Source organism: Artemia sp. Qi Xiang Cuo, chromosome 12, assembly GCF_049724085.1.
Source record: "Artemia sp. Qi Xiang Cuo chromosome 12, ASM4972408v1, whole genome shotgun sequence".
NCBI lineage: Eukaryota > Metazoa > Arthropoda > Branchiopoda > Anostraca > Artemiidae > Artemia > Artemia sp. Qi Xiang Cuo.
Window position 1 is genome coordinate 49,995,513 of NC_142805.1, and position 27,647 is coordinate 50,023,159.

At 36.7% G+C, this 27,647-nt stretch overlaps 1 protein-coding gene and 2 long non-coding RNA genes across 3 annotated transcripts in view; 2 read left to right on the forward strand and 1 right to left on the reverse strand.

Moving 5' to 3' along the window:
- LOC148946224 (uncharacterized) overlaps positions 1-1,479 on the reverse strand; it is a 20,886-nt gene extending 19,407 nt beyond the window's left edge. Inside the window, exon 1 of the long non-coding RNA XR_016142605.1 lies at positions 769-1,479. This is a non-coding gene — a long non-coding RNA (uncharacterized LOC148946224). The remainder of the gene's footprint in view (positions 1-768) is intronic.
- Positions 6-11,223, forward strand: LOC148946225 (uncharacterized). The gene is made up of 4 exons (XM_089098317.1): positions 6-517; positions 8,679-8,851; positions 9,637-10,089; positions 11,113-11,223. The coding sequence occupies exons 2-3, from the start codon at positions 8,707-8,709 to the stop codon at positions 10,026-10,028; spliced, it is 537 nt and encodes a 178-aa protein (XP_088954443.1). The 5' UTR covers positions 6-517; positions 8,679-8,706; the 3' UTR covers positions 10,029-10,089; positions 11,113-11,223.
- Positions 11,224-13,916: 2,693 nt separating this feature from the next.
- LOC148946226 (uncharacterized) overlaps positions 13,917-27,647 on the forward strand; it is a 52,505-nt gene continuing 38,774 nt past the window's right edge. The window contains exon 1 of the long non-coding RNA XR_016142602.1: positions 13,917-13,941. This is a non-coding gene — a long non-coding RNA (uncharacterized LOC148946226). The remainder of the gene's footprint in view (positions 13,942-27,647) is intronic.

Below are 27,647 nucleotides of genomic sequence, written 5' to 3' on the forward strand. Positions count from 1 at the left end.
AAAAAATCAATGCTGATGCCAGTGTTGTTACTACCCAAAATGTTTGGAGATTTTACCAACTGTCTGGGTCATTTTTACTGACTGTTTTTTGTCAATATGATTTATGTTTTTAAAGAGATGATTCTGATGAATTAATTTACAGTGAAATAAATCCCAGTTGTCAAAGTTTGTGAAATAATAAAAGACCCAGTGCATAAATAATAAACCCATATATACCAAAGTGTTCAGAAAAGTTTAATCTATCAACAGAAATTGACTGGAAAATAAAATACCTATCCATTCCCCAGATATGGGGCACTTCATTTGCCATACAGTCCAGTCATCTATTAACAACAGTTCCTCAACTCAGTTTAAATTGGACAGGGAGCGCTGTGGGTGGCTCATTTTCTTCAGCATATGATTCATAGTGCCATCATAATCACCAATGTGTATATAAGCAAGCATCAACAATTAACCTATATTAAATAGCCTACGAAATTGAGTAAATAGTAAACCAAATTGTTGGCAATTGGCTAAGGTTTGTTTTTTTTTATATATTTTGATTAGTTTCATTTACTGATTTAGTTGAATATATTATGTCCAGTTAGGCTAAGAGAAAACACCTAAGCCCAGTTAAAGGTAATGACAGATGTGCTGTTTGTTCTACTGAATTGGATGAGGGGTCCTCTGCCATAGAATGTGATATTTGTGAGAAGTGGATCTGTGGTGAATATCTGGACCTGCCCCTGGTGAATATAAATTATTAAGCAAGATGCTGCAATCCCTTACCTGTTCCTGGTCATGTCCAGCCTGCAAAGTTAACCCTTCTCCTCCCCCCTCTAGTGAACAAGCTATGATAAATAAGCTGGCATCTGTTGTGGATAATTCCTTGAAATCTTTCAGGGCAGATCTTAAGAAGAAATTTGCCACCGCTAGTCAGTTGACCCAGACACTTTCCTAACTAAGAACTAACATTAAAAGTGACATTTCTGCCCAGGTTAGTGATATTGCAAACAGGGTATCCCATATTAAAAATTCTCTACAATCGGTTTGCTCTGTTTCAACCGTTCAGGACCTAGTGGTTTCTACAGTGTCTTCTAAGTTGTCCCAACTTCCAGTAGCCCAATTATTCTAAACCAATGTTCGTCAGGTAGCTTGTTCAGAGCACCAGCGTTTTGAAAGACGTTGTTGCATATGGTATCCCCACCCAGACTGATGATGCAGTTTTCCTGCACAATTATCTATTACGCAATTATGGAGTTGATATCGGTGCCCCGCCCCCCAGCCTAAGTAAAAAGACTTTCTAATAGCCATCAATTGTCTGGTAGCCGCCCCTTCCTCTTCTCTTCTCTGTACCATCAACTGAATTTAGAAGGCAAATAATATGGAAATCCTTTGTAACAAAAGGACCAATCAGTTCTTATGGTGATAGTCCTAAGGAAGATCGCATAAAACAGAAAGCTCTAGTTGAGGAGCTGAAATGCAGAATAGTAAAAGGAGGGGCAGATTCGATGATTCGTAATGGTGCCATCATCCAAAAAAACTTGTCAGTTGGAGCGATCCCCCCGACCGCTCCCATGTCCCTCTAATGTATGTTCCTCCTTCTACCGCTGTTAATTGTTTAAGTGTTTATGGACTTGCATCACCAAATTCTGTCTCTCAATGGTCTAGTAGTGAACATAATAATAATATTTCCCTGTCTGATGCTGACATTTCTCCTGTTTCTTCGGCAATGACTTGCTTACCTGATGTTTATTCTTTGTCATTTCATTGTGGTGTATCCATCAACCTTACCAGTCCGTTAGTTCCTGCATCCTCTCAGATTCCTACCTCTCAGGGAATGAGGTTCCTTAGCTCCAATGTCGATAGTCTCGCTAATAAGCTTTCTGAACTTTACTTTCTTATGAAATCTAAAGGAATAGATGTTGCAGTAATTACAAAAATTTCACCAAAAAATACCCTGTCAGTCTTAACACTTGAGGAAATCAAAATCAATAGTTACTAACTATTTTCTAATCTGAATTCCCCACTTTGCCTCAGAGGAGTGTGCCTTTATATTAAAGATGGACTAAAGGTTAGTCTCATTCAATTTAATTCTCTGAATACTGCTGGAATTGAGTCTGTGTGGATTAAAATACACAATCAAATGATTTCAATTGTATTGTGTGTTGCTTATAGAAGCCTTTACCCTTCCTGAAATCCAATGGATTGATGGATCTGGTTTTGTAATAGAGATTCTCCTTTTTTGTCTTCCCTCTCTGATAATTCCCTCTGTCAAACAATCACACGACCTATTCGTTACAGGGAAGGTCAAGTCTCCAACATTCTTGATCTGGTTATACTCAGTAACCCTGACCTTCTCATTAAAAATGTAATTACCACACCTGTTGGTAATAGTGACCATGTAGTAATTATTTCAGCTACGTCTGCCTACCAACAACCTTCCTCTAAGCAACAAAAATATGTAAACTAAAAAATAGCCCTTGATAATCTTGCCAAAATCAACTGGAAAACGCTTATTACTGATGATATTGAGGAGAGTTGGTCAAATGTAAAAACGGAAATTCTAAATGTTGAAAAGTCATGCACCAGAATTTTTCAGGTAAAACAGGCAAAAAGTTTACCTTTTTTAACTACTAAAGTAAGCAAGCTAATCAATCGAAAACACAGAGCATGGAATTGCTATAGAAAAAATAAGACCACAAAAAATTATCTAGTCTTCAAATCCTTTTCGTAATCCAACAACAAACCAAATAAAGGAGTTGAAGAGAAGTTTTGAGGAAAAACTGGCTAAGGAAGTTAAGGATAATCCTAAATCTTACGTGGCGTTATACCACTCAAAAATGTAGCAGCACACACAATCCCAGATAACCTGCACGATAGTAAATCAGTTGCTGATCCTGAACTGAAAGTTGAAGTTTTCAACGAATATTTCTCCTCTGTTTTTTCATCCAACTCAAATATTATATATCCTACACCTCCTTTATATGATGTATCACATAATATGGAACCAATTATGATTACAGATACTTTGGTTTTAAAGGAACTCACATCCCTCAAACTGAATAAATCTGCTGTCCCAGACGGCATTAACCCACGTATCCTACATGAATGTCGTATGGTTTTGTGTCAACCTCTTTCCCTGCTGTTCAATTTATCATGAAATCCTTCTAGACTACCTCAGGACTGGAAAACTGCACATATCATTCCTATTTTTAAAAAAGTTAGAAAGGACCTGGCTGAAAATTATCGACCCATCAATATGACATCAACAGTTGTTAAGGTTCTTGAAAGAATAATCAATTCTGCAGTTCTTAAACATCGTGAAGCAAACAATGTATTACACAGTTCAAAACATGGCTTTTGTTCTGGAAGATCTGTTGATACCAATCTCCTCGAATCATGTGATCACATCACCCAAGTTGCTTGATATTGGGTTGCCTGCTGACATGATTCTATTTGACTTTTCTTAAGCTTTTGACAAAGTGTGTTACAATCGACTTGCAATCAAATTATGCACAGTAAAGCTTGAAGAGAAATCCCTGCTCTGGATCCTTGATTTGCCTTGTCCAAAGCCCCCATATTGGAAACTTTCTATGCATTGGCCTGAATAGCAAGGGAAATATATTGGCTTGTAAATCAAGAAAAGTGGCAGCATAATCGGAAGTTGTAGACAGGTCGTCTTTTACTATTCCAATTAAGAAAAATCCATAGGGTTTTTTCCTGTAATTTCCTGTAAACTAACCTTTTGTATTTAAAACAAATTATTTTTAAAATAGAATCAATTTTTTACGAAAAACTACACATTTCATGTTAAAGATTGATTAATGACGTCACAATCGTAGGTTGTAGCCAGGTCGTCTCTTACTATTCCAATTAAGAAAAATAAATAGGGTTTTTCCTGTTGGTAATTTCACAGTCTTAAATAAGAATTTAGGACAGGAAGGGGGGAACTATGGTATTTGGTATCCCGGTTGCAGTGGTAAATAGCAACCTAGAAAGAGACGATCACGTCCAATGTTAAGAAATGTAATTACCCATAATTCCAAAAATTTGAGTCAGGTCAAAACAAAAAATACACCATTAGAATTACCTTGTCTGAAACCTTTATATAGGAAACTTTCTGTCCCTTGGCTTTAACAGTAAGGGAAATATATTGGCGCTTGAAAATCAAGAAAAGTGGCAGGTACTGCAGCATTCTACCTAAACGGCATCTTTTTTTCTTTTCATGTTAAAGATTGATCAATGATGATATAATCGTAGATTGTGGCCAGGTCGTCTCTTACTATTCCAATTAATAAAAAGCCATAGGCTTTTTCTGTTTGTAATTACTGTAAGGAACCAACTGTAACCCATAGTAACTGAAGAATTAAATCAAACAGTTCGTGGTCATAATAAAGAGCCGTGAAATGGCTCATTTTAAAGGAAATTGCTGTATATAGAAACCTTTTGTAATTAACAAAAATAATTATTATTATATAATAAATTTTTACGATATGGTAAAGACTTAACTCTAGGCCATAGTAACTAATTTAATTTTGAAAAGAAGTAATTACGGCAAAAACCTAAATGGTAGTAGAAGGAAGCTACATCATAGGCAGTGCAATAACGCTGCTTATATAAAGAACGATGTTGGCACAACGTATTATTAATTTTTTTGTTTTCCATACCAGGGCACTTCGTATCAAAGGAGTTGTGGTAGAAACTTCGAAAAGGGCTCATTCGATTTTAAATTGGAGGGGCTAGTGCCCTTTTTAATAGGCAAAAGTGATTAGAGGGCAACTAGACCCCCTCCCCACGTCCATCATTCCCCCAAATACATCCAATCAAAATTTTATAGCCATTTTGTTCAGCGTAGTTGATTTCCAGATAAAAAATGTGTTTTTGAGGAGGGCACTCCCCCACAAACCTCAGAGCAAGGGTTTTAAGTTTTGCCCTGGGGGGCATATAAGAATGATGTTGGCACAATGTATTATTTATAATTTTTTTCCTTTTGAAATTTATTCTACGTTTTCATGCAATGAGATCGGTATATTTTGCCCTAGTCCATTCTTATCTGAGTTATTGTTCGCTGATTTTCCTGAATACATTTATAACTCATATAAAACCGCTTCAAAGACAGAAAAATAAAGCACTGCGTACCCTGAAAACTTTCATCCCCTCCCCAATATCCCTAACATCAAAATCGCCAATTAAAAGTATATAATCTTTCCTTAATATATTACCAGTGGAACTATTATTATCTTTTCATAGATTGATGTTTTGTGTTAAGTATTTTGCTAAAATTATACTGAAAATTTTTATGCTATGGATCTAATTAACCAATGTGAGAATAATTATGGAACGAGGGTATCTTCTAAGTATGTTGAACCCCGGGCATATACTGAGAGATCGAGGTTCTCCCTCAGGCACTGCATAGCCAAACTTTGGAATGTATATTGGTCGGGTCTTAATATTGGTCTTTGTGTTGGTACACTGCGGGGGCATTTAAAAACTCTTCTACTAACCCTTTGATCATTTAATTTTTTTTAATTCAGTTATGGTGATCCCGCTGGCTCATTCTCTTGGCAGGGTTTCCTCACGGCTTTACTTCACTATTTTTGGTGTTTTTTTTTAGTTTTTTCTCCATTTGGCTGCTGGCTTGGGGTTATGCTTGTTAAGTCATGCATTTTTTTTTTTATTTTTTATTTACAAAAGAGTGTGATTATGTACAAATACAGTTAAATATTATGTTTTTGTTGTTTTTATTTGTTATTGGTTGCCTGGTAATACGAGCTAGACTCTCAGCCGGGCATACCCATATTGTAGTTGTATTTAGTTTGTAAATAAAAGAGCCTGAACCTGAACTCTTTATTCCCATATTACAAAGGATCGATATAGTTCATCATAAATTTTGTCAGTCAAGAGGATATCATGTAGTAGTCATTATAGAAGTTTTGTTTAGACTTTATTAATTACAAATCGTCCCTAATGATTAAAGAAGCTGGACTTGTCCGGGACTTTGAACCTGGGACATCTTGCATGTAATGCAGGTATTTTACCCCTAGACCAACAGGCCGATATTTTTATGTATTAAAAAGGATCATTAGAAAAACACCATTGTATATGTTAGACTTAATTATATCGTCATAGATTCATCATAACTATGACGTAAATAGAAAAACGCTATATTATGACGTTACCTCAGATGAAAATGGTTACAGTTCTGACGTCATAATACAAGAAGTAATGACGTCAACCTATAATATTAAATAAAAGTAGTTTTTAGATTTTAGTAGTTTCAAGCAGGTATGCTTATATATATATATATATATATATATATATATATATATATATATATATATATATATATATATATATATATATATATATATATATATATATATATATATATATATATATATATATATATATATATATATATATATATATATATATATATATATATATATATATATATTTACTGCTACATAATTACACTAAAAGACGATCATTGGAATAACAAACCATTGCATGCATTGGACTTCGTTAGCTACTTGATTGTTTGAGGTTCGTCTCAAAGAACCTGTTTGTAATCATAAAGCATACGGGTTGCAGCGGTAGCTAGCAACCTAGTAAGAGACGATCATGCCCCATAGTAAAAACTAAAATAACCCATAACTCCTAAAAATAGATTCAGATCAAAACAAGAAGTACACTATTAGAACTGCCTTGTCCAAAACCTCTATATAGAAAACTTACCATCCCTTGGCCTGAATAACAAGGAAAATATATTGACTTGAAAATCAAGAAAGTTGCCTGTAACCACGATATTTTCCGCATACGGCATGTTTTCTTCTTTCCGTTTTTTTTTTCTTTTCATCTAGCTAGGCACTGGAAAATCATAGAGAGTTGTTTAATGTCTCCTTTTGAAGGAAATAGCTAAATCTAGCGCCTTAGGTAATTAAAAATAAAATAGTTTTTTAAATAGAATCAATTTTGACAAAAAAACTGCATTTTCGTGCACAAGCTTGATAAATGACGTCATAATCGTATATAGGTTGTAACCATATATGACGTAATAAGTGAATGCAATATTAATACACGTTCATCTTTCGACAAGATAATTTTATTTTATTTTAGTTCTAAGTTTGGGATCGCTAAAGTCCGGGTTGCAGCGGTAGCTAGCAACCTAGTAAGAGACGATAACGTCCAATGTTAAGAATTATAAAAATTTATAACTCCTAAAAAAGTCAGATCAAAACAAAAAGTACACCATTAGAACCGCCTTGTCCAAAACCTCTGTATAGGAAACGTTCTGTCCCTTGGCTTGAACAGCAAGGGAAATATATTGGCTTGAAAATCAAGAAAAGTGGCAGCTACTACAACATTCTGACTAAACGGCATATTTTTTTTTTTCCTTTTCCACAGATAGCTTGGCACTGGAACATCGTATAGAGTTGATTAATGTCTCATTTTAAAGGAAATTAATTGGGTTAAAAATATTTTGTAACTAAAATAAATTATTTCTAAAAGAGAATAAATTTTTCCACTCAAAACTGAATTTTTGATGTCTTTTTATATTGCAGTCTTTTCAAAGATATTTTATTTTTGTACATAATATAATAAAGAACGACCTCTCGCCTATATTAATTTATATTAAAGTTATTATATTTAGATAGGAGGCAGCTAAACTGAGTTTCTTTTTTAAACTGTAAATTTAAGAGATATTACTTTATTGTACAGGGAGCCCGGCAGCTTCGCCGCTCGGCCCAAGCACTTGGCACGTGGCAGGCTTCTATATAGAGCCTGCCATAGATTCTATATCTATAGATTCTGATTGTCCCTTGTTCTAACCGCTGACAATTTGTTGTCTTTCCGTACTGCAGTCTTTTCAAAGATATTTGATTATTAAAGCAAGTCTGATTTCTAACAACAATATCTACTATACTCCAAACTTTTGGTTTTATTTTTTTAGGTTTTTAAATTGTTGTCATCCATTCTTAAAATATATACATTGATACTTGATGCGTTACTTAAACACAAAGTTTTGGATGAAATTTAACTCAATAAGAAAATTATTTATTGTAATTACATAAAGAACCGATATAGTTCCTCATAAATATAATAAAGAACGACCTTTTGTCTATATTAATTTATATTAAAGTTTTTATATTTAGATAGGAGGCAGCTAAACTGAGTTTCGTTTAAACTTTAAATTTAAGAGATATTGCTTTAAATTTAATACATTAATATATTGAGAATATACTAATATAAAAGAATATATTAATTCAAATATTGAATCCCCATCGGAAAGAATATATTAATATATTGAATTTAAAGCAATATCTCTGAAATTTAAAGTTTAAAAAAGAAACTCAGTTTAGCCGCCTCCTATCTAAATATAATAACTTTAATATAATTTAATATAGGCAAAGGGTCGTTTTTTACTATATTTATGATGAACTATATCGGTCCTTTATGTAATTACAATAGATGATTTTCTTATTGAGTTAAATTTCATCTAAAACTTTGTGTTTAGGTAACGTATCAAGTATCAATGTAAATTCGAAATCCCGTCAGAAAGAATACATTAATATATTAAATTTAAAGTAATATATCTTAAATTTAACGTTTAAAAAAGAAACTCAGTTTAGCTGCCTCCTATCTAAACATTATAACTTTTTACAAAGAATTGAGATTATTTGTACTAAATTTAGGAAAACTGCCGATGTGACTGCGTGAGGAATGTCTAGACACATCACCAACCCTATAATTACTTCTATACTATTAGTTGCTGTAGCGCATTGGCTAGTGAGCTCTTCTTCTGAGAAAGAAGATAGAAGTTCGAGTCGTTCTACAGTAACAATTGAATTGGGAATTTCTATAGTTGGTAAGTCAATGCAAACATTATACATTACTCGATCAAGTAAGGAGTTTCTTTTTAATAAATCAAAATGAGTTTTTAATAAAGCGATAGTCTTCTCTTTTATTTTTCTTGAGAAAATTTCGTCAAATAATGGAGAAATATCATCAACAGACTTCATAATATTTTTTATGTATGCACTATAGTACAGGAAAAGCATATTTACTGTAGTGACCTCACAATCCACTCGATATTTCCAGACATTTCTCAATTTGTAATCGGTCAGTGGTTGTTTTTTCACTTTAAGCATTACAAGGTTTTTCTTACTCTTCTCCTCTGGTTTACGCAGAATTTTACCGTAGTGTGTGCTTTCAATTTCTACTGCACTTATCTCAAACTTAAATTCTTGACAAGCCTCAAAATGGTCAACAGTTAATTGCTTAAAGAGCAAAAAACTGATAAATGAAATTTTTTATACATTTTAACAAGGAATTACAACAATTCAGAAACTTTGAAAAAGAAAGCCAAAGTTTGAAGCTTAGTAGAAATCATTGTTAAAAATCGGAAATGCTGTAATAATTAAATAATTTTGGATAGACTGCAGTGTGTAAAGACATTTAATAGACTAAAGAGAAAAAAAACTGGTAATTGCAAAAATATTTGTATATAAAAGAGGCTTTCGTAAAAATTATGCTTTCAATAAATCTTGTTTTTCTTCTGTAGAAGGGAGTACTAATTTATACTAAATTTTCTTTTCTTCTGTAAAAGGGGGACTTTATTTTATACTAAATTTTCTCTTCTTTTTCCTTTAGAGTTTTCCGATTCTTCCCCTCCATCGAAGAGGGTAATGGGCAACGAAGCCATACCCGTGCAGAGGTTGGAGATAGCTACCCCATCCAGGTTTGCAGCCCAAGTTCCCAGCCATCGTGCTGCTACGCTGCCGGTCCAAGTTCCCACCCATCGAGCTGCCACACTGCCAACCCAAGCTCCCCGCCATCGAGCTGCCGTGCAGCCTACAAAAACTTTCACCCATCGAGCCGCCACGCTGCCAACCCAAGCTCCCAGCCATCGAGCTGCCATACTGCCGACTCAAGCTCCAAGCCATCGAGCTGCCACGCTGTCTGTCCAAGATCCAAGCCATCGAGTTGCCACTGTGTCCGGCCAACTTGCTGCCCCAGCTGCACAAAGCCGCTACGTCGCATGAACATTATGCATCGCCAGGACCGTCCAGCACCCAAGACCCAATGTTGGCAGAATCTGAAGAGGTGAGTATTTTTTCAATGTAATTTTTACCTCTCAGAGATTCTTTTACTCGTCTGTCTTTTCACTATTTTTCTATGTCACAGGACCTACTTATAGAAATATCTAAACAAAACTATTTTTCAACCTAATAAAAGCTAATTTTTGCTTGTCGAAGACATTAAAAGGTTTCCCTAGCTTTTTCCCTAGAATATTAAAGGTTCAACTTATATTCTCTGGCTACTGATGGCTTTCTCTCCTTTTAAGGGCCCCCCGCCCGCTTCCCTTAGTTTAATAGACTCCCGCAGAAATAGCTAAAAGTAATGGAATTTTCAGGTTTTAAATGTACTTTTTACGCTGATAAGGGCTTACTCGTTTTATATTTATGACTTTTCATTAGAATATTGGAGATCCCCCTCCATAGTTTTAAAGGCATATCCCCACATAAATAAGATTGTTTTTTCATTATTTTACTCTAATAATACCATTTTTCAGGCTTTGAAGGGTACTTTTACACTAATAAGTACCTACTCGATAGTTTTATCAATATGTATGGCTTTTCCCTAGAGTATTAATGGTCTAACTTATCTCCCCCTCCCTAGTTTTAAAAGACACTGCCCCTCAGAAATAAGTAAAATAAGGTTGCTCTTAGCCATTTCATTCTAATAATGTCATTTTTTACCTGTCAAAAGAACCGCTCTTTTCTAATATTTAAGTGTCTACTTATTTACGTCCCCCCCCCCCCAGAAATAACGTCTTTTTCAGTCCTTTCTAATCTTCAAGTGTCTACTTATTTACGCTCCCCCAGTTTCAAGAGATTCGGTCCCCCTCAGACAAAAGTAAATAAGACTATTTTTCATCATTTCTGGCGAATCAAGCTATTTTGTATCCCTCAGAGACATTAAAAGGGTTATTCGCTAAGAAGGTTATTTCAGGTTTCCTAATAAAGTAGGAATGGGAGCATTCATTTTATAGCTAAGAATATGAATCGAAATGTTTAGGGATCTCCTGCTAGTTCTATTAATACCTAAAAAATTTCCTTTTTCTAGGCCGAGGTTGAACGGCTCATGGCCCAATTTATTGGGGGAGGACCAGCACCCCCAGAAGAAGCCTCCGACGAATTATTGGCATATACCGATGCATTTATTACCAGATGGCCAAAACCAAATCATCCCTCGGTAAGTTTTAACATTCTTAACCGCTAGTTAGAAGGTTCAAGCAAAAGGGTCTACTAGAGCCGTGTCACATATATAGCAGTAGTTTGGGCATACCTTTCAATGCTTCATAATACATACAAAAGGTACCCTATGGAAGAGCATTACATTTATAATAGTAGTGTGGCCCAAAAGGAGCCCTTTACATACATGGTTAGTAGTGAAGGTCTATGAATTCAAGGGCCTCATGGTATCCTGTAGTACAATGAGTAGTAGAGTTCAATGATTTCAAGGACTCATGGTACTCATAATACAATGAGTAGTAGAGGGTCAATACGTTCAAGGGCATCGTACCCTTCTATACTCATTCTCTCTTTTTCATAGGGCAAAGTGTTCCAGTGAGCTAATATGCTCTTATTATTCTTCTAGGTTCTAACACCACCTACACCAGGGCCCTCTATTGAGATCCTGCTATCGCCATCAGAATTCCGTGACATTTCCAGGAAAATTGCACATGAGGGGGGACTAAGTGCGGGGGCGAGTCCGGCTAGTGTGACTCTCACTAAGATTAATTTGGATAGTTTTGTCTGGGATCTCGGCCTCTATATAGACTAAGAATGGGTTGAAGACAAGTTACCATCAAGTGAGGTCGAGACAATGTCCGCCATTGACAGTGATTTAGGGGAGCAAAGTGGAGGGGGCTCGCCCCCTGTATTGCCACAGTTGTCTTTATTAGATACCGCTTTGCGCAACATTCACGTATATAGGGCCGAGTTTGGTGACCCGTTTAATTCCCTATCAAGTGGTAGTATTCAAACGGATCCTATAGAAACCGCACACCCCTATGTCAACATGATTCGGGCACTTCTCGAAAATCATATGCGGGAGGCGGGAGGACGGGATTCATTAAAAGCATCCATCATGTTTAAAATCATTTTCTTAAATGCAAGTTTGGGTGTTTTGCGCGGGCATCACCTATAAACAAAGATGCAGACGCTGCACCCTGACTTGCATAATTTTAAGGGTGTTTTTTCGGATTGGGTGGGTGAAATTTTTAATAGGATGGAGGGTTACAATGAGAATTGAAGTGGGTTGGTAGTTTTATTTATTGAAAAATTAGAGGTTAACATTACTAAATTTAAAAAGGAGTTGGTTTTAAGAGGTAGGAGGGGAAAAGCTAACTTTAAAAATATAATGCAAATTTAAAAGGTACTAGGGGTGTACAACACTTTCGTTTCGACACAGGCTTGGAGTGTTTCAAGTATTCCGTCATTGTGGAAGGACATAAGCCCGAAACAAAGGATGTTAGTAGGACAATGTTGGAAGATTGGGCAATTAATGGTGATGGGGAGGGTTCTGATTTCCGAAAGTAGATTTTATTTGTTTAAAGGGGTAATATCCAGTTACACTTAAGGGAATATATATTTTTGAGAGGGCAAACGAACATTTAAAATTTGGGGTTGCAGTTTAACAGTTTGACGAAGAATGTGAAGATGGGGAACTAAGTGGTGAGAAAGGAGTCATATATTCCTCAAGGGCACCGCCCATTGACTCAGTGAAACACTGGGCATGGCTTCTGTACAAACCTACCAATGACCCTGAATCAATTGGGCATTTCTTTCCAATTCCACATATTAGCAGGGTTTTAAGTGAGGGTAAAGGGAGCAAAAGGGATACTTGCTATTACTGCCCAATTTGTCTTTCAAGATCCCGTATTGAATTGAAATTAAATAATCATTTGCGACAGTGCAAGCGTTATGGGTACCAGTCTGTGGAAACGGTTTCAGGGGACAATCCAACCTTGTAGTTCAAAAGCTTCCAGAACATACTGTAGTACAGCCAAAAGGCGTTATTGAACATTGAGGCTCCACTCACGGATGTGTCCGATCCGTCAAGTTTGAATCATATGAAAAAACATGAATCCATTGCAATATCTTTTGTGCATGCGTGAAGAGATTGAAGTAATACCATGCAATTGCTAGATTTTATTGAGACGTTGGGCGGAGAAGATTGTGTTGGTACATCTATGGTTGCTCTTATTAAAACAGCAAATGAGGCAATTTCAAGGCTGTGCCATACACACTATCCAATGAATCTATCACCATAATACGAGTTGACTTACTTGACTTAAGGCTCCTGCCGAGGGTTCGGCGTAGAGAACGATGAGACTAGGCGCCTCTAGGTTGACCTATCGCTTGCCAGGATCGCAGCTTCTTCCACCGGGATGTGGGCTTGGGTGAGTAATTCATCGGCTTTGTCTTTCCACCTAGTAGGTGGGCGTCCTCTGGGTCGTTTCCGTCCGTGTAGGGTGAGATCGAAGTCGAATGCGACCCGTGCTGGGGCGTCGCGTGGCATGCGAAGGAGGTGGCCGTACCACCGAACAGTACGCTGGGCGAGCTGCGTCGAGAAAAGAATTTGAGCCTTACGTGATAGGAGAGTCTGGTTGCTAGCGAAGTCAGTCCAGTGAAGTCTTTCGATTCTTCGGAGATGTTTCGTCTGAGCGACATCGACGGCGCTGAGGATAGATTTGGCAGCTGGCCACGTCTCCGCTCCATGCATCAGGATGTTGCTGACTGACGCATTGTAGATGCGCATTTTGGTAAAGCTGCTTATGTTTGGCTTTCGCCAGATGCTGCTAAGCCTCCCAACAAGTGCTGAAGCTTTGGCAATTTGAGATGTAAGCTCTTTTGTGATCAAGCCATCATTCGACAGAATAGATCCCAGGTAAGTGAAGTCTTCAACCACATCTACTCGGTTGCTTCCGATGTTGACTTCCTTTACAGTAGAACGGGACGTGGGGGGGCTCAAGGAGCATAACTTTGGTTTTCTGCCAGTTGATTTTCAGTCCAACTTTCTAGGCTTCTTCTGAGAGCACCGGGAGAGCTTTGGTCATCTTATTGACGGCGCTCGCAACTAGCGCTATGTCGTCGGCGAAGTCAGCATCAGAGAGTACCCGGTCTCCGAACTGAATAATACGAGTTGGCTATTAAAAAAAGAAAATTTGTCCGGTTTGCAAGAAAAAATTAATGAGGGGGATGCGAAAGCCCAGGACGATGACCATTTATAGCAGGAAATTTCATCAAGGGGAGGACTTTCGGGGGGTTAAGCATAAATCGTGTAATTTAAATGTTAGGCAACAATACTTTTTACCGGTTTTACATGCACAATTCCAACTATGATTTGAAATTCATATTACCAGCGTTGGCACGATTGCAGAAAGGTGAAGTTGTAGATGGCGCATGGGTAGATGGCTCTTTTCATATCTCAACATACCAAAATCATCTGAAACGTTGCTAGTCTTAGAATTTAAATGACAAGCATTTGATAGTGGTAAAGCGTACATGAATAAAATCCGTTTCCTTCATTCCTTTAGTTTTTTCCCAAAATCTCTAAGTCAACACATTCAAATACAGAAAAGTGACGATTTTAATAGTTTCTCTCTCCTCAAACAACACTTTCAAGATGAGAACCTGTATGATTTATTAACGTGTAAGGACATATACCCGTACGAGTACTAAAGCTCCGCCTTGAAGCTAAGTAAGGAAAAATCACCGCCCATCGCAGAGTTTTAGGATTCACTTCGCAATTGTCAATGCACCACTGCCGATTACGAATTTGCCAAGAGGGTTTGGGCTAAGGGAGGATGTAAAAATGGGTGGGATTATTGTAAAATGTATCTAGCAGGTGATGTATTGACGTTATCGGATATTGTCTGTAAAAACACGGATAAAATTTAAGAAGAATTTGTGTTGGTTATAGGCTATTATTTTTCAAATCCTCGTCTGGTCATGGATTTAATCCTTAAAATCAGTAATGCAGAAATAGGTTTGATCACCGACGTGGATCAGCATCTGTTTGTAGAGAGATCCATAAGGGGAAGGTATGTTTTCCACGGGGACCGTATCCTTGAAACCGACCCGACTGGACAACGGACCGGTGAAAAGTTGGATGACGTTTTCTTGTCTATGAATTCCCTTTATCTGTCTGCAATGTCTCACTTTTATTTGCCGGGCAGGAATTACCAATGGCTTGACAAACCTTTTGCTCTAGATTTCCCCAATATTTACACTGTTTAGGAGAATGGACGACAAGGATGGTTTTTCGAAATTGACAGTGAAATACCTCTGGAACTTCATGACTCGGTAAAAGACTTTGTTTTCCCTTGCATCGATTAGACCAGTGCCTAGCGACTCTTTGAGCAACTACAATATATCATTAGTATAAAATAAAGGTATGCGTTGGACACCTTTAAAACAAAAGCTTATTACCGACTTTGAGCTGAAACGGAATATTGTTGTACACCAGGTTCTTTTGCGGTGGATGCTTGCGATCGGTTTCAATGTCACGTATATTCATAGATCCCTCCAATTTGATCAGAAACCTTGCTTAAAGACGTACTTTTGTCAACAAACGGTCTCAAGCGAAAAAAAAGGTCAAAAAAGAAATCTTTAAACTCGTTTTAAATTCGGCCTTTGCCGCCACACTGGCCGCGGTACCGCCCGCTCGCTGCCCGTGGCACCTTCATGTCGCCGCTGTGAACACTGGCTGCCTCCCGGATACCGGCCTGGCGGTGATAAAGTATTTATTTCTTAATGTTTGTTTTAAATACATATATTTTACGATGTTGTATATATATTTGTGAATTAAAAAAACATTTATATTCTATTTTCCTCTTGAATATTTATTCACCAGATTGCGGTTAGGTTTGGTTATTTGCATTTTGGCATTGGAGGAGTATGTATCAATTTAAAACACCATTCAGATCATTTCTTTGCGAAACGATCATGTCCGGCAAAACAACACTTTTAACGAAAATAATTCAAAACCGTGATAATATGTTTTTAAAGAACCCGAAAAATATCTATTATTGCTAGAGTGTATGGCAAGAATCTTAACGATAAAATAAAGAAGATTATCCAAGTACAAAATTCATAAAAGAACTTGATGTGTTTAATAGTATTAAGCCAGACTCGTGATTGATTATTGGTAATTTAGCTGAATCTATTGTAGAATGTTCTCAGGAAATGTTACAATTATTGACGGTCCGGTCACATCACGCAATAATGTCTTTAACTGTTGTGCTCCATAATGGTTTTCATCAGAGTAAATGTATGAGAACACTTGACTTGAATCTTACTATCTATATTGTCTATTGATTTGTTCACGATTCAAGTTCTCTTATAACTCTAAACAAACAAATCTATTCTGGTGAACCCAGATTTTTACTTTCCGCATACAATCAAGCAACTAATAAACCTTGTGGTTACATGTTATTGGACCTTAATCAAAATGAGCCCGAAGAGTTGTGTGTAGTCACTGATATTTTTGAAAATGAAATTCCTGTATATCTACCCATGGATAGTAAAAACGATCATAAGGTGCCATCATGACGTCGAAGAAGTTACATGAAGACCGGCATTTATTTTCCGTGCCAGACAACTCAAAACCGCGGCTTAGGAAAGCTATAGTCAAACACGGTGTTGACTAGGAATTTATTAATCTCCTGGCTGAACTTTTTTTAATTTAACGGAAGGTAATGTTCAACTTTCAGATATCGGTGATTACTACCGATAATCACCGGAATTGTAAACACTATTCTCTAGAAATGGCTAAACCTTACAAACTACGCCATTTGAACTTGCTCTTTCACCAAAAGAGCACTTTAAAGATAATGTTGATAAATTTATTAACAACGAAATAATTGCCGATGATGAGAAATTAATTTTACTTCAAAATGCCCTTCGTCGTGTCAACAAACATAAAACATATCGTGAAAAACCGCTCAAAGTCAATTTCATTGAACAACCTTCTGAGAATAGTGAAAGTTTTTTAAACTTTGAAAAAAGAAGAAGTGTTTTAGACGTGTTGCCTCCATCCTATCGTGAACAATGTAAAAGACTGTTGACGTATCTCACTGAAAATGAACAAATTGATGAGAAAAAGAAGGAAGTTCGAATCCAGGGCAAGCCCTACAATTTAACTGACTTGTTATCGGATATGATTGCAAATCGTAAAAGAGTCAATTCCAAAGATAGTCATGTATATAATTTATTAAAGTCGTCAAATTTTCCAAAAAGTCTTATTAGCAATAAACAAATTCGAAAGGAATTAAAGGAACACAGTCCATCAACAAAATTAAGGCTAGAAGATGATGATTTTAAATCTTTTCTGGAAAATACTAGTACACCTACTGGCGATTTGACAGCGATAGCTAGAGAAAAGCGAATACGTATTGACTCATTCGGTAGTATGCGAAAGGGTAGTGGACGGTTCACACTACATTCAAAATGGATCAAGTTTCTGAAAGGTGTTAATGAAAATATTTGAGAACCAGGAATTTTAAGTTCTCCTACTTGCTCAGGTTACCGGCATTGAAAAGAAGCTAGCAAAGGAGTATTTACAAAAGGAACCCAGTTATACTCTTCATCGAAATCGTAGGACTAGGGTCAATCACTATCAAAAACTAAAGCCTTTTACCTCTGCATATATTAAAAGCAGATCTTTTGACTCTAGACGCGATTCAAAGACGTCATTATTAACCCTACAAGTATATTTTACATGCAATAAGCGTTTATAGTCGGTATGCATATGCAGTTCCATTTCAGTCAGAGAGAGGTAATGAAGTTGCTAAAGCCCTTGAATCCATCTTTGAACAAGATTCAAATAAAAAAATTCAAAAAGACCGTGGAAGTGAATTTGTTAATCCCCATGTAAAAAGAGTTTTATTGAAATATAATACAATACCCTATCACGGTCATAGTCCTATAAAGGTTGCATTGGCTGAACGTTTAGTACGAACAATTCTACTTTTAATTTCTAGATATTGTACATTGAAAAACACAGCTGCATTTATCATGATTTATATAAAGTTATGCTGATTTATAATGAACGTTTGCATCGATCTTTGTTCAATGCTAGCCCTCAGAAAGTTCATCATAGTGACGATACACGTTTCCATAAACAATATTCTAATGAAAAAAAGATTAATGTTGGTGATACTGTTCGAGTCATTTGTACTAGAAATATTTTTGAAAGGTGAAATCACTTGTGGTCCACAGAACTTTTTAAAGTATCAAAGGTCTTGGAGACTAAAGCTATAACGTATCTACTTCGTGATATGAAAGATGAAGAGATTCTTGGCGATTTTTGTGATTATGAATTACAAAAAGTTGGAAATAGAGAAATCTATCAAATTGAAAAGGTATTAAAGACTCGCTGAAGACGTTCATAATGTCTTAATTTTTCTATGTGAAATTCATGTCCAGTGTTTCCGATCCTCTTTATGACGATTTGAATAAAAAGAGTGAATTTTCGACAAAACTCTCTCCCACCTTTAAATTTGAGGGTAGGTATGAAGTTGCTCTTGTAGATTTTATTCTTAAAAAATACATATGATATCCTAAGAAAGAATCGTACATATGACATAAAAATTAGACCCCATGATTGGCCAATCGTAAATGATCAATATGTAATTTAAAATATGAATTCAATTTCATACCTCTTTGCCACATTACCATATCAGGAGTTTGGGACTATGAACGAATTGTGTCGTGTTATCAACAAAAAATTCATGTCGCAAAAATGGTGCCTTTCAATTCAATTATTCAAAGGAGGGGGGGGGGGGGGGGTAAAATCTACATTAGTTCGCCTATCGACAAAGAAAATGTTATTCTCAACGATAATCTAAGAGAAGTTGTTGGTTTTAAACATAATGTAATCGACGGTAAAAGTGCAGAAAGTGCTAGTGGCAAGAATCGAGTCATTTTCGTGTAGTATCCACCCGCCTTCTTCTCGGACAATTGTATATTTCTTTATGCTTCCTTTGTCGAGAGATCAAGAATGGTAGTACCAATGTCCCCTTCCTATGTGTTCTTGAACGAGATACATTTAATGACCATATTCATCACTACAATATAAAGCATCTTCAATATATTCTGATCAACACTTCTTATTTGGAGCTCTGTCAGTTAACATTAAGAGGTAAATTGGGTGATCCTCTAGCAATAACAAAAGGTTTGGCTGTAATTACATGTCATTTTCGACACATTCATTGAAATGGGTAATAAAACTCAGTTTGTATGTCCTGATATTGATTGCTATGTTGCTACTCTTGGACCACGGCAGTTGGGATATAGAACGGACTATTATAGGGGTCGTTTGTCAATGTCCGGGTACGGTCTCGGGAGTTGGTTTGCTAAGATTTTTCACTCTGCACTACCCTTGGCTAGAAAATATACTGCACCGGTTGCAGCGGATTTTGCGTCCTCTACATTACATGATTGGGGCGCTGGGAAAGATATCCAAGAAAATCTTTCGCAAAATCTGAGGTCAAGAGCGCTGTCCTTTGGAGAGCGATTGAAACAACGCGGTAAAGGTTCAAAAAGGAGGAGAAAGACCTCATCACTAGTCAGTCTCAAGTCAGCCCGGAATCGTAAAGCATCAAAGAAAACAAAAAGACCCCAAATGATTTCATTTGGGCAAGCAAGAATCGCTAGTGGCAAGAATCGAGTCATTTTCGTGTAGTATCCACCCGCCTTCTTCTCGGACAATTGTATATTTCTTTATGCTTCCTTTGTCGAGAGATCAAGAATGGTAGTACCAATGTCCCCTTCCTATGTGTTCTTGAACGAGATACATTTAATGACCATATTCATCACTACAATATAAAGCATCTTCAATAAATCCCGATCAACACTTCTTATTTGGAGCTCTGTCAGTTAACATTAAGAGGTAAATTGGGTGATCCTCTAGCAATAACAAAAGGTTTGGCTGTAATTACATGTCATTTTCAACACATTCATTGAAATGGGTAATAAAACTCAGTTTGTATGTCCTGATATTGATTACTATGTTGCTACTCTTGGACCACGGCAGTTGGGATATAGAACGGACTATTATAGGGGTCGTTTGTCAATGTCCGGGTACGGTCTCGGGAGTTGGTTTGCTAAGATTTTTCACTCTGCACTACCCTTGGCTAGAAAATATACTGCACCGGTTGCAGCGGATTTTGCGTCCTCTACATTACATGATTGGGGCGCTGGGAAAGATATCCAAGAAAATCTTTCGCAAAATCTGAGGTCAAGAGCGCTGTCCTTTGGAGAGCGATTGAAACAACGCGGTAAAGGTTCAAAAAGGAGGAGAAAGACCTCATCACTAGTCAGTCTCAAGTCAGCCCGGAATCGTAAAGCATCAAAGAAAACAAAAAGACCCCAAATGATTTCATTTCCTAGAAAGAAAATAGCATATCTAGCACATAAAGATTCTCTTCCTTCAGTCACCTCATCTCTAATTTTTTTCAATGCAGATAATTTAGATGTCAGTGTAAAACATGGATACTATGAACAAGTTTGCCCGCAAAAACCGCTCTCTGAAAATGGTCATTTTCAAATTTATTCCAATGAAGACTACTTAATCGATTTTAATTCGACGTTTATAGATTTCAATGTCATTATTAAAAAATCGAAAAATGAATAACCAGGTGCCGTCGAGGGGTTATCCTACGAAAATTGTGTACTACACAATTTATTTCGACAAATAAGTGTACATAAATGGAACATTCGTAAGCACGAGCAATAATCTTTCAAATTATACAAGTTATATGTCTTATAAGCAGTTGAGGGGACGAGCCCTGGGTTATGAATATAAAATAAATGCTGACACTACCAATATTCTTAGAGAGGTGACAACTAAAGATTTAAATTTACTTGGGAAACTAAATCATGAGATATTTAATATACCTCAATGGTTGCCTCCTAATGTAAAGATTGATATAAAACTACAAGTCGCGCCGTCGAATTATATTATACGTAAAGTACTGGACGCTGCACCCGATGTAACAGTCTCTCTCACGTAGGCAATAGTTCATTTACGAAAACAACAAGTTTTGAGTTCTGTGGCTTTGGCAATTGAAAAATTAAGAGCTGGTGGAAATAACATCAAACTGCTCGTGCCTCATACAATCATGAATCAACGCCATATTGCAACAGGTACGCGTACCTATACCGATTCTTCATTCATCAATGGCGAAATTCTTTCAAAATTGGCATTGGCTTTTTTAAAAAGTGCTAGCGCTGTTGGATCATGGACAGATTCCCCACATAAATTTTGACTGTTTGAACTTTCATCACTTGTATGTAAAGTATACGGAATCTCACTCTACAATTTATCCTTTGATAAATCCTACAGAACCCTCTATGAATTGACAATGCCATCCCTAAATAGAGATTCTCAATTATTCGAAAATGGTATAAGTGAAGAACTGTTTGCGAAAATGCATGGCTTCATTGTATTGGATTTGTCTGGTACTCAAGATATGAGTTTTGTCCGGACGAGTAATATGCGGTTAGAGTGTAACTTTGCCAAACCATTACAGGAAAGTGTTACATTGATCTCGCTAAAGCAATTTGAAACCTTTCGGGAAATTACTCCTGACGGCAGTGTTTTCTTAAACTTGGTGCCATGGACACGAATCAAATAATCAGCGTTTTCAATATAGCCCCTGCATGTCCAAATATAAATTCTATTGAATACCTTGAGATTCTCTAGAGCCTATTAAGCATGTTGACAGTGTAAAGACGGAGCATTGGTTGTGCATCGTTCAAACAGCAAAGAATATAGGATTTTTTGATCCGCTTGGTCTACCGTATACATTCTACACACCTCAAATTAAAAATTGTCTTGAGCAGAGCGGAAAATCTATTATTCAAAATTGGAAGCGGGTACAAAATCTATCAACGAAAAGCTGTGGTTTTCATGCCCTACTATATTTTATTTTTCGAATTCGTTGACATACTTACATGGAATTCCTCAAGATTTATGGTGATAATCCTCGATTGAACGAATTTCTAGTTGAAAATACTTTTTCCACCTCTATAATATAAATTTCGGTGCCCTAAATTGAAATGATTTAAAAATGTATGTAAATTTGCTATTTAATAAAATTTACATACAAAAACAGTGTGTCCTTTAGATTTTTTCTTCTACGTATAGGTAATCATCAGAAACGATAAGTGGTAACAACTCGTCAGGATTTAATTTGTATTCATCTTGACGTGCAAGGTCAGGGTCACATTGTTTACAATATAGTGTAACTTCATTTTTATTAAATCTCTTTGTAAAGTCAATACTACTACTCTGATTCATATGATAAAATTCACGTGTTTCAATTTGCTTATTTGAAGCAATTTCACATTCAAAATTTTCATATGAAGAAGCGTTTTCTGTAACAGCCAAATAAGATTCTTTAGGTTTATAATCAAAGTAGCCAGTATCTTCACAGCGATGTCGTAAAAACCAGACTCTTTTATTATTCCAGCAATTGAAGCCTAGACCAGGTCTTTCTTCCCAAAACAATGTAAAGCCACGATGATACCAGTCTCTTTAAAATAAACTGAACTCACGTTTAGGGTTTTTTGCAATCATGCCAAGGTAAGTATTTTCCCATTGATCGCATTTATCATAGTGACAATTGGAGCATAAGCATCCTCTATTATGAGAGTCACAAATTATTTGATAATATATCAAAACCCATTCCGGTTCAAAAATGGCAAAGAGAGTATGCCAGGAATGCAGATTAAGATTTACTATTAACTCTATTCAGTGCAGTAGCTGTGAGTTTTACTTCCATGAACATTGCTCCGGTATAGAACGTTCTAAGTGGTCAAAACATTGGCTTTGCCTAGATTGTACTACAAAAGAAGATACTAATGACAAGGTAGTACCCTTTGATGACTCTTTGCGTTGTTCCACCCAGACTCCGTCTACCCTTAAGACACCTCCGCGTCACCCATCGGGAAGTGAACTAGTCAACATTTTGAAGGAAGTGAGGTTATCACCCTTTTCGTCTCTCAAATCAATTCCTTGCCAAACCAGTTTCATCCCCCAGGAAAGTCCCCCCTCAACCACCTCCGATGTGTCCTGCCAAACCAATTTCGTGTCAAAAACAACTGATTTCAGTTGCCAAACACCTGACCAGGCTACAGTATTCAAGACCTGTGCTTCCTGCCAGTCCAACTTGTTAAACAACGTCCCTACTGCACCTAAAACAAGAAACCTCTTCCCTCCAATGCAGCGGTTATTATCATTGATGAGTGAACTTGAAAATGTTATTATAGAAATGTCCACCCTAACCACTTCAAATAGTGTTAGAGTTGATAAACCCCAGTCTTTCCCAATCCAGGAAAAGTAGAATTCCCCAATTTCTGTTAAAACCAATATTAAAACAAGACTTATTGATACTAATGTGGCTCCTGATAACATCATCAAAAATTAAAATTTAACGGCAGACAAGGCCAACAACAAAATTATACATACGAATCCAGGGGTTTCCGGTTCAGCTAAGATAAAAAGAAAAATTTTTTGGTTTCAAGGATTAAACTGTCTTGGTTTTGATCACCTCTCAGGCGCAAGTGTTCAAGGTCAAGTTCAGTCTGAAATTGAAGTTAATTGTGCATGTAAAACTAGGTCTGAGTTCAATACTAGTGATGAAATATGCAAGAAGTAAGTTAATGCTAATAAATGTATATGCAAATATGCCTGGAGAGGGATTTGCAAGAATGAAGAGTCGTTTAAATACCTTCATTTGTGCATGAATTATTATTTGAAGAATGAATGTAGTGTCCCTGGGTGCAAACTCTTGCATTCCAGGGTTTATGACAGTTTTACAAGTGGGCTTTGCTTCGGTGAATACAGTCAAATCCACTTGAAATATGGATACAAATATTTTAAAAAGCCCTTAAACAGTGCCGAAAAAAAATTAAACCCACAGTCAGCACCCCCTCCAATTCCTTCTCTCATCTGCTTGGACCTGTCAAAAAACGATTTACATCAAACCTTCCCACCATTACATCAAAGGTCAGTGAGATACTGCAAGCAGTTCAGCTCAACGAAAACAAATTCTCCCCCCTCCAACAGTGCCAAGAAAACTCTGTCAAAAAAAGATAGTCACCGAGCCTGTCAAGTAACAAACCAGTGTCAATTGAAGCACCACCACCAGCTCAGTTCGGAGAATTTAAGACCCCCCTCGTATTCTGTCACCACAAAGAAGACCCTACTTCCATCAATTCGGGTTATAGAAGCATCGAATTACGTGACTCTAGTATAAACCAGTGTTTTAGTTCTAACTCATGTCCCCCCAAATCCCTACTTAATAATATCCCCATAATTTGTCCGCTATCCTCCTTTTCTCTCAAGCACGGTCCAGTCCCGCCTTTTAATCCTGCTTCTCTAACAAATTCCAGCCTTCATCCCAAAAAAAATGCCTCTCCTCTCCGCAGATCCGCGTTCGTCCCACTCTCCACTGCCTCCCTCAATTAACAAACGAAAAAATGCCCTCTGTAGTAACCGTTTTACTATCCCAAAGTTGCTTGTTACGAACGCCGAAAGCCTGAATTTCGAAAATTGATCGAGCTAGAGGCCCTCTGTCAAGTACACAAAATTGGTGTAATTGCCGTAACTGAGGTCCAAGCACAGAACCCTGATTTATTGAAAATTAATAACTACTCCCAATTCATAAAACTTCGTCCTCATGATCAGCCCCTAGGTAAAAAGGGAGGTGGAATACTATTATATGTAAATAATTATCTCTTTCCTAAATTAATTCATGCTCCCAACCTTTCAGATTACGATGAAATCATTTGGGTAAGTGTAAGACCCAAAGTTTTACCACTCCCCTTTAATTTGATTGTGTTTTGCTGTTTTCCCCAAATCAATTATTCTCCAAACCTATTATTCCCCAAATCAAAACGCTGCACAAAGACAGCGATTCTACTAACAACTGCATAGTAGTGCCGACTTTGTCCTATGCAAACTCCCGAACGCCGGTATTTTCTTAGTAGGTGATGCTAATGATCTAAAGTTAAATCCCCTTTGTAGTTCCCTAAAATCAAAACAAATAGTAAAAATATCAGCAACAAAAGGAAATGCCACCATTGATCTGGTTTGCATCAATATGCAGGCTTCCTATTCTCCTCCTGTCCCCTTGCCCCCATTAGGAGGAATTTACCATTTTTGTTTATTAACGAAGCCTCTCAATAGCTTTAATCATACTTTTTCTGTTATTGAGTTTTCTTATCGCCCAATTTCCAATGATGGCCTTTACACATTTGGATCTTGGATTATCCAATGAAAACTGGCTGGCCCTCAAAGGAAATAATGACATTAATTTTAAAGTCTCCGAATTCCAAAATCTGATTAAAACAAAATACATAAATTCTTTCCCTGTGAAAAAAGTAAAAACATGTTCTAATGACAAACCATACATTACTAGCCAATTTAAAAAACTAATTAGAATTAAATTGAATCTACTAAAGAGTGGTAAAACATCCGAAGCGAACTCACTGCGTAAACATATAAAAAAAAAATAATACGTAAATCTGCTTCTTCATATTACAAATGCAAAGTCCAGGATTTATTTTCTACAAAGCCAAAACAATGGTATAATAGAATAAAGAAAATTTGTGGGAAAACACGAAATAATATAGATTTCCATTTCCAAGAATACCCTTCAATTACACCCAATGATCTGAACAGGTTTCTTTCTTCCATAGTTCAGAACCTCCCTCCCCTTTCTTCTGACTCTCCTTATCATTTGTGCTCTCTCAATTTTCCCTTTATCTCGCCCTCGGATGCGGAGGCAAAAATTAAGAGCATTACAAAGTGTAGTATATGTCCATTAAAGATTCCAATTGTGCTAATTAAAGCCTTTGTCAACAATCTTTCAGATCATTTGTCCTTACTTTTTAATTAAATTTCCTCTGCTGGTAAATTTCCAAATTGTTCTAAATAAGGTTTTATTACTCCCTTAAAAAAGAAAGGTAATAATCAAGATGTTGATGGTGTCCGTCCCATTATTCTTACGCCGGTTTTTTCGAAGTTAAATGAAAGCTTTTTTGCTGAGTGGTTGAAAGTAAAAACAATCCCAAATGTTGACCAAAGACAACTCGGAAACCTACGCTCTTCATCTACTACCCACTATCTTGTTCACCTTATGGACACAATATGTAACACAATCGAAAAACCCAATACCTGGCTGAATGTTATCACTGTTAACTTGCAAAAAGCTTCTAATCTAATCAACCACAATATATTAATAGAAAACCTACTTAATGACTTTCCGGTTGACCCTTATTAAATTAGAATAATTGCGTCTTTCCTCTCTAACAGAATGCGAGTCGTGAAATACCTGAATGTGTATTCTGATCCCATCCCAATTTATAATGGTGTGCCCCAAGAAACCCTCATAGGTCCAATTTTATTTCTTACAGTTATGAACAAGCTTGGTGTTTATTTCCCGGATAGATGGAAATTCGTTGATGATCTAACTGTCTTAGAGGCATGTTCCAAAAATTCCAAAAGCAACGCAATGTACATCTTGGAATTGATATCAGCCAAAGCTCTTACTGATGATATGAAAGTCAACCCTTTAAAGTCAACTGTTCTTACTATTAATTTCCTTAAAACTCCTCCTTCTTTCTCCTGTCCAATCCCCCTGAAATAGTCCGTTACCACTATGAAATTACTGGGCGTTACCATCTCAAGCGACTTAAAATGGGATTGTCATATTAATGACATCTTAAAACGCGCAAATGCCTCATTGTCCCTCCTTAAGCTCATTAAAAAATTTAAATGCCCTAAAGAGCACTGTTTGAGGATTTTACTGTCATTTTTGCGCCAGACCCTTGAGTACGCCTGTGCTGTTTGGCATCCTGGAATTTCCATTGAATTGTCGGACAGAATAGAGGCAGTAAAAAAAAGGTGCCTATGAATTATTTTCAATGAGGGTAAAGTACCTTATCTTTCCCTTCTTAGGAGAGCTAATCTTGTCACCCTTAAGAAAAGCAGAACAAAAATTACCTTGCGTTTTGCTAACAATGCCCTTCATAACCCTCGAACAACTCCCCTTTTCCCTGGTCAATATTCACCCCTTCTACCCCGTCTCCCGCGTTCTGTGTCAACAAAAATCCCCCTTCTCGGCCCAATAAGTGTTTTCACTGAAAGATATATAAGAACTTTTATCCCTTACATAGTTGACATTTTCAACCCCTGACTCTCCGCTGCCCCCCTCCCCAACACTCCCGCTTTACCTCATAGTTATTAATTTTAATTCCCAGTAAGCAAATATTTTATGTTTGTTAGTCACCAACTAACTTATGTTTTTTTTTTAATTTTTTTTTATCCCCTTTTTATTTTTACGATTTTTTTTTGGGGGGGGGGGCATTTATGTTCACTTGACATTGACCCTCTAATTTTATGAGTTGACTTTGTTTTTGTTTTTAACGTTTTACGTATCTTAAAATGACCTTTCCCTAATAGACAGGTGGTATGTGGGGTAGCGTTTTTGTAGCTCTGCCTTTGCTTTATTTGAACCTAAAGCGTAAATTCGACTTTGTTGGACGTGTGAGGGCCACTTTTCAGCAATAAATCTTATCTTA